Here is an 8,885-nt window from a genome sequence, read left to right as displayed (position 1 = left end):
TGATGAAATTTTTCACTGGTAACCTTAATATGATTTCATGGTATATCTCTTCCGGAATGCTTGACATTATAGCTGTTGCTGCTTGTATCTTCTTCCGCGTGGTTTATGTTTGTCTTCTCAAAATGATTTTATGCAGAAGCTAGAGGATGGAGACTAGTGGGGAAAGTGATGAATCTCTTCTGAATTTGATTGCGGAATCTAAAGATTTAATGGCCTAGACAAATAAAGCTCCCACGTTAAACGGTAAGGAAATTCTTGCTTCTTATTGGCCGAAATAGAACTTTTTTGAGTTTAGTGAAACGTGCATTTTGGTGAGGACATTTGACAACGTATGATTTATTTAAAAAGAATAGAAAAAAAAAAGGAAACCAAATTCAATTTAGAATTCATGAAGTAAAAACATTTAGGTGAGGACACTTGGCAACATATGATTGGCTAAAAAATTACAAAATTAAAAGGAAAACATAACTTACCGTATTTGAAATTTTACATAAGTCCAAATTCAATCTGGAAATCGAGTAATTACTATATTAGGACTATTTTTTCCAAATTAATATATAAAGGGAAAAAATCTACATATTTTCTGCGAAAATAAAAAGAAAAATAAATAAAATTTGCACATATTCTCCATCTATTTAATGTATTGCCCGCCACACCAAATCAAAAATATATCTCCATGGGGCAGAGTGAAGCCCTGCTCACACCAAATCAAAAATACATTGCCAGGGGAGGGGCAAAACCCCGTGCACACCAGGTTAAAAGGAAAAAATAAATAAATTTTGCACATATTTAATGTATTTTCGCCGCCACAACAAATCAAAAATACATTTTCACGGGGCGGGGAGCGCACAACAAATCAAAAATGCATCGCCACGGAGAGGGGCGGGGCGAAGCCCCGCGCACACCAAATCAAAAATACTTCGCTAAGGGACGGGACGAAGCCCCGTGCGCACCCAGTGAAACGAGCGTGTTGGTGAGGACACTTGACAACGTATGATTGGTTTAAAAAGAATAGAAAAAAGATTAAAAAAATGAAACCAAATTCAATTTAGAATTCATGAAGTGAAAACATTTAGGTGAGGACACTTGGCAACATATGATTGGTTTAAAAATTACAAGATTAAAAAAACATACATAACTTACCATGTTTGGAATTTTGCAGAAGTCCAAATTCAATTTGGAAATCAAGTAATTCCTATATTAGGACAACTTTTTTCCAAATTAATATATAAAGGGGAAAAAAATCCACATATTTTCTACGAAAATAAAAAGAAAAAATAAATAAAATTTGCGTATCCTCCACCTATTTAATGTATTTTTCCTGCCACACCAAATCAAAAATACATCGTCGGGGAGGGGCGAAGCCCGGTGCACACCAGGTTAAAAGGAAAAAATAAATAAATTTTACACATATTTTCCATCTATTTAATGTATTTTCGCCACCACAACAAATAAAAATACATTTTCACGGGACGAGGCGAAGCCCCGCGGACACCAAATCAAAAATCCATCGCCAAGGGGCTGGCGAAGCCCCACGCACATCAAAAGAAAATATATTGCTACGGGGCGGGATGAAGCCCTGCGCACACCAAATTAAAATATAAATATGCCCATTGGGTAGCACGGGCACAAATCTACGTGTATAAAAATGTACCTTACATTATTCAAAATATCAGAAGAATTAGACAGTTTATGCTCATTCTTTTAGCCCACAGAACATTTTACGTAGATATCACTTTCATACCAACGAAACCATAGCATAGTATAGCATTTCTTGTAAAGTGAAAGATGGTTGCTGGATATGGCCTAAAGTGCCACCGTGAGGTCATCCACAACACCAATGAGAACTGAAGCTCAAACCAGGTCATGGATGACAAAAAATCAAAGATTAGTATTGTTTTTCTCTTTGCTTCATTTCCAACTAATAAAAATGACCCAGAATTATTGTTGTTGCGAACATCGCTAAATTGTACTTGTGTTTCTATAAATTTCTATATTCAAAGTACATAAAACCTTAACATTTTCTAAACAAAAAAGCTCACAACAAACAATGGAATTACTATCCAAAATGGAATTCCGATTACATTTAGCTAGAAGCTAGGGTTGGTTCGAGATCCATCCCTCAGCATCAATGTACGAGAGATCAGTGAACTGTTGCATTTGCTGATCATTGAGCGGGGTATTGAATTGTCGACGGGATGTGTCACTCCCTGGTCCGGAACAATTCTGATCTGTGTACGTAAAATGTTTTCTGTTTCGAAAAATTATAGCACCGACATTATATATATGTCAGATTAATTTACATATGTAATAAGCATCAAGAAGAATTTTAACAAGACAGCACAAGTATATGATTCTAACTTACATTGGATCATTTTGGAAATCCCAAGGCGACCATCCTTCAGGGACAATAATGTCGTTGAAGTATGTACCTTTGAATATGACCCGTGAATGACTCCCCCAAGCTCTCCCAAGCCATGCTTTGCCATTTCCTTCCACGACTCCACCTTTAAATACAAATCCACTGGGATCCTCGTCATTGGCTCTACTCTGTGCCGTTATGTAACCAACTCCACCAGATGATGTTATAGCATTTCCGAGCACTCTTATTGTGCAATTCTAAGAGAAATAATACAACACTGCAGTCAAACTTTTTGTGTAATAAAGAATGAAGCTTTTATTGAATCTTATATATCCTACTAGTTTATTGCATACGTACATCGTAAATAGATTGTCCATTGCCCATTATGAAATCGACGGCACCATCAATAAAACAGTTTTGGAAAAAATGGCGACCTTGGTTATCCCATAGTGTATCTTGAACTCCCAAGAAACCGCAACCGTAAAATGCAGACTTATCTCCATCTATCTTTGCTGCTACTGCCTGAGTAACAATATTTGCATTCCCACTCTGATGCCTAGATGTTCTGTGGTATATGCCTCGCCCGTATAGGTTATAATTGTATGTATTCTGTTTTAGATACGTACATACACACACACAAATATGTCTCAGCACTATTTTTCATCTGCTCAATTCTTGAAAAATGTATATAGGGTTATAATTGTATGTAAACATACCACAAATGTTATATGTTTGGCGACGAAATTTTCGGCAACACTACTGAAAGTTGCACTCTCCAAAGTATTTTGGTGTGCGTCAAATTCGATTAAAGTGTTTTGCGCATTCGTACCTTCGAGCAGAATGCAGGATTTATTAAGGCTGATTTTCTCCCTGATTATATAACAAACAAGAATGTCGATAAACACTCGTCAATCAAATTGATTCACAAAGGTATTGGCCTAAAAAACATGAAAACGCAAGAAAAGTAAAAGAAAAGAAAAGGGTTACCCATAGCTGCCCGTATTGACAAAAATTTGAATCCATTTATCATTTTTATCTGGAATGGAATCGATCGCGGCTTGAATACTTTTATAATTTAATTGCCCATTTTTCCTTTTGATTGTCAAATTGCCATTGCTCTCAGGCCTCGCAGGAGGACTCACACTGAGTGTATACCAAACTTTGAATGGATTGTCGGGATTCGATTTACATTCCAAACCTTTTACAACATTATCGAGACCACTATAAAAACATACAAATGAAAACAACAAAAACGAACGAAGAATCATTGCCGCCATGTTTTCAAATTCTACAGTGTGTATGGATACGAAAAACAAAATTTTTGGAAATTCTTTTGTGTCTAGTTGGGATCTTAATGTTCTCTGAAGCCTGCTTATATATTCACTAAAGAAGAAGTTTCTGAATTAGATGTATCATGTTACTTTTCTTCTTCAAACATATTCAGAGATACGGCATTTATAAACTTAATTAATAAGGAATAGTAGAAAATCTTTTATGTGCGTGACTTATGGGAGATTTATCTTCCGACTATTTTATTTGATTTTCTTTCCAAAGGCAGTTGTGTTTGAAGTACAATGTAATGTCATAAAGCCAGATTATGGACATGACGACAATAACTTCATCCAGATATAAAGTTATTTAAGCCGTTTGATTTATCTGACCGAACAAATCTTAGCCTTTTTCAAGGTTCATTGTGTTCTTGGACTTTAATGCTAGCATTTAATCATGGAAAAATTGGGAATATGTCCCATTTTCAATGATTCGTTTGGGAATCTATACCATAACGGAAAAAAATTAAGGAATCTATCATACGGAGAGAAAAAAACTGTTAAATGACTAACATCCCACATGTGTGGGCTTACACATGCGACAGATTCACATTTTTACCCTCAACCTTTAGATGAGCGACACATCACCCAACATATAAATGAGCGCCACATCATCTATTATGTCGATGAGCGCCACGTGTTATGAAATCCGACGGTTAATTATTTACCTTACTACTTCAAATGACACTTTTACCCTCATTTAATAGAAAAAATACGGAACAAACCGTCTTCATCATCCTTCTTCCACTGCTGCTGCTACTTGTATGAGTAGAAAAAAATAATGATTTTTATTTATCGTAAGTTAAGGAAAAAATTAAGATAATAAATACTTTTCTTCATGATAAAACATGATAAACATAATAAAATTATCAATACAAATGAAAGAAATTATTAAATCAAGTTTTTCTTCATCTTTATATAATAATTAGTAGTATGTCTTGAGATGTTAACATAAAAAGAAAAACAGACTAGTTAGGCTAGTTCTAGTACTATTGTCTAACATTTAACCAAAGATAATTAAACATTGGTCTAGCAACACCTATCTCCACATTTGCTTCTCACACAGAGCTCACACAACAAAATGAGCATTGATCAATCTTAAACATCAAACTGGATTTTACGCTTCCTCTCCCTCGTTGAACCTGCATCATAGTTGAAATTATTAATGGTCTGCTTCACAGGGCCCTTGTTGATGTTTCTGATGGACACATTCAAACTAGCTGATGTAGCAGCAGTCTTAGGGTCTTTTTGTTTCCCTTTTGGCTTAGTAGCTGCAGTTGATGTAGTTTTTCTAACAATTTCAGCAGATGAAGCAGTCCTTGAAGTTGTCTTTTTGCTAGAATCACTTGCTCTGCTCCTTCTGATCTTGGTTCCAGTGGGCATCTTTTTTGGTTTTGATGTAGTGGTTGTAAATGAACTTCCACTCACCTCACATTCAACTCTAGCTTTCTTTCCCTTGGGGTTGGATCCAACCTCACCACCTTTACATGTTCTGCTGTTGTGATTCAGACCACCACACTTACGACAGTGCCTTGGGGTTCATCTATGGCTATCATTTGCCAAGACATTCAACACATACAATGGTTTACCGGCTTCAATACCAGCAATCTGATTTAGAACCGTCAACCTAAAATTCCTTTGTATCACTTTCCTGAAACAATAGTTAACAGAATTTAGTTAAACAACAAAAACAGTAAGTTAACATATGAGTCCAATTGTACATATGAACCCACCACTGAGTGTCGGCACAATGTTGTTCACTTAGCAATCAATCCTAGAATATTAGGTTGGCATAGAGCCACAAAATACACACAGTTTTCATGCGCAATTAATCCTACAGTATTACTTTTTTTTAGGACCGCCCACTTACATTTTTACTACTGCACTGGAAAACAAGGTACGACAGAAAATGCAGACTAGTTCTAACCACTAAAAGAGTAAAAGTATGACTGCATCAAGATTGGACTCTATACAGTGAAGAAATAAACATGGTTTAATTGAGAATAGCAGTTGATGTACCTACTAGCAAAATAAATGAAACAAGTTCCTTCTTGGATTCTTTTTGAGAATAGCGGAAGTAATACAGTTGACGTACCTAATAAAACTAATGGCCATAGTACAGGATAACAAAAACGTAAATATAAGAGACGGATACTTGATGAGTATGTTGGGGGTTCCATCATCATCATACATTATATATAAGACTAATTATACAAACCCCAAATCGATTTTATACAATATATTCATGTTTAAAAAAAATAGCCCAAATTTAACAAACCCTAAAATCTATTTTATACAAACCCTGAATTAAAAGTTGCAATTAAAGAACAATTAACCTACTTAGATGTGATATACAACGGAAATTGCAACTGGGTTTGAAGAACTTACATGTTTGAAACAAAATCCCTAATTTCAGAAATCCTAAAATCAATTTTACATAAACCCTATATTCAAAAGTTGCAATTAAAGGAAAAATGAACTACTAGATGTGAGATACAACGAAAATCACAGTTGCGTTTGAATAACTTACATGATTTGAGAAGATTTCGCAACTTTGAAAGCAACGAATCTGATATTGGAGTTGTTCTTCCTTCAATAACATATAATCCTCTCTAACAACACATCAACGAACTAGATCTATCACTATTTCACACCATCTACATTTTTGTTTCTCTTTGTTCTCGATTTCTCTCTGCTAAAATTGTTTACTCTCAAAACCTATTGTTGCTCTCGATTTCTCTTCTGTATCTCGATTTCTCTTCTGTATCTCGATTTCTCTTCTGTACAAAGAAGAAAACCAAAGTTACTACTCGCGATCGACCGTCGGATCCCAAACACGTGCTCATCTAAAGGTTGAGGGTAAAAAAGTGAATCTATCGCATGTGTAAGCCCACACATGTGGGATGTTAGCCACTTAACAGTTTTTCTCTCTCTCTAGGATATATTTCTTAATTTTTTTCCGCTATAGGATAGATTCCTAAACGAATTAGTGAAAGTGGGACATATTCCCAATTTTCCCTTTAATCATTTTCCAAGTTATTGTAGATTCCTTCCCATTTGGAATACAAATCAAATTAAATCCGGCACTTGGGCTCACTAGAATTGCTATTTGATAAGTATGTATCTCTGATAGTTAAAGTTGGAAATAAATGTGCACACAATCAAGGTCGAGCAGTGCAGCATCTTACATATAACCAGGACCTGCATTTTTCACGTTTTGACTTTTGGTCATACCTAGTCATGTCGTTGTCCAAAGGTCAAAGAGTTTTTTTTTTTAAGTAGAAAAGGTAAAATCTTATTGATAAATAGAAAAAAGAACATATTTGAGGAGCTCCTAGGCGATACACTGAAGGCAAAACCTCAACGACAAACGAAAAACAACAAGTCTCATCCACATGCCTGGGAATCCAACAACTAAAACAAAACAGGAATAAGAATTCCTACAGAGCCTAGCCTAGGAATATTACTTTTTCTTTTTGACATGGGATCTACAACCTCTACTTAGGTTTTCATTGGCATCGGAATAACTGGGATTACCATCCCATTGTAACTTATGAAGTTCCCTATCCTTCTTTCTTGATTTTTCTTCTTCACCGCCATTTTCACCTTCCAATTCTTCCAATTGGAATCTATTTTTTGAAGTAGAAATGTCTCCAGCCACCTCTTTTCTTCTATCTACCGGAAATCTACTTTTCGATTTATAAGGGAAATCACTGAGCATCAAGAAAGGGTTCTTCTTGTGAGAGGGATTCTTTTTGGAGGCCAAAATATTTCCTTTAGCTTCTATCCACTCTGCCTGAAAATCTGTTTCTAAAGTTTCCACCCCTACTATCACTTCAGCTGAGCCTCCACCCTTATCTTCCATTGGTATTGCTGCATCAACTATTTTCTTTGTATTTGCACTTGCATTTTTTTCCAAATTCTTGCTCAGGTTCTTAGAATCCAAGACATCTCTCAACTGCGGCTTCCCATTAGAAATCTTAGGTGATTTCATACTATTATTTGGGATCTTTGCAGTTGGTTTTGAAGTACCACTATCCTTCTTATGTCCTTCATTAACATCCTTTACCAGGTTTTTTTGCATCACACCTAACCAACTTAGTTTGACTAGCAAATGGAACTTGTTCCACCGAAGCATCCCTGTCACTTGTTGAAGCTATTTCCTTGACATTGTTTCCTCCTTTGTTTACAACATCTAGTTCTCCCTGACTTGAAACTAAAGGAATGTTTTCACATTCTTCATCGGCTACACTAGTAGGGGACTCCTGAGAAGAACCACAATTACCTCCATTCATTACCCGTGACTTAGATTTCAATTGAGTATATTCCTTTGTCTCCCACCTAGACTTCACTTTAGTTAAGCAGTTCTTCACCGATTGGCCAAATACCTTACATTTTTCGCATTTCTGAGGCTTCCATTGGTACTCAATAGGAAGGTCAAAAGAAAACTTACCATCAATAAATAAAGCAATGCTAGTAGGATATGAGAAATCCAAATCAATTTCAATACAAATTCTAGCATACAACAACATGGATTGCTTAATGGTGCAGTCATCGACTAAAATTGGCTTACCTAAATAGCTAGCAATCAGGCTTAACCCATCTTCGTTCCACATATGTAGCGGAACTCCATATATACGGACCCAAATTGGATCAGTTTTGATATCAGCTATGGATTTTTCAATTAAATGGGTCCATGGTCTCAAAGTGAAAAGAGTATTAGTGATATAGAAAGAACCAGATTCAAGAACTTTCTTACGATCTTCTGCATCAGAAAACTTAAAAATAAAAGCACAATCACCATGAAGCTTGATACTCACCTCTGATTTTAGTTTCCACATCTTGCTCACACCTAATTTTACAGCTGAAAAGGATAAATGTTTCCCAACAAAAAACCCCACTACTAGGTCTTCACAATTCTTCATACCTGCAGGTAAATTCTCTGAAACAGAAGCTACCACCAATTTTCCATCAACCTCCATTGGTGCGGTAAATTTCATATTTGGTTTAGGAATAATTTCTCTCGGATTGGGAAATAGGTTTCTCCAATTATTAAGGTTTCTAGTACCCCTATTCTCCAACTTCATAAAATGAAGGATAGCCGTTGTTATTCACATATTCAACCATTGCTCCCTCCCCTACATTAGGAGTTTCATTAGCAATAGCTGACTGATTCGATTTCAATGGTGGAAAAT

General features: G+C 35.8%; 1 protein-coding gene across 1 annotated transcript; it reads right to left on the bottom strand.

The window, feature by feature from the left end:
- Positions 1-7,745: 7,745 nt before the first annotated feature.
- LOC113271871 lies at positions 7,746-8,672 on the bottom strand. The gene has a single exon (XM_026521794.1). It carries the CDS (start codon positions 8,670-8,672, stop codon positions 7,746-7,748), a length of 927 nt encoding a protein of 308 aa, XP_026377579.1.
- Positions 8,673-8,885: the final 213 nt, after the last annotated feature.

This window comes from Papaver somniferum, chromosome 4 (assembly GCF_003573695.1).
Source record: "Papaver somniferum cultivar HN1 chromosome 4, ASM357369v1, whole genome shotgun sequence".
Lineage (NCBI taxonomy): Eukaryota > Viridiplantae > Streptophyta > Magnoliopsida > Ranunculales > Papaveraceae > Papaver > Papaver somniferum.
Note: the sequence above shows the minus strand (reverse complement) of the source record. Positions and strands in the feature narration are given on the sequence as shown.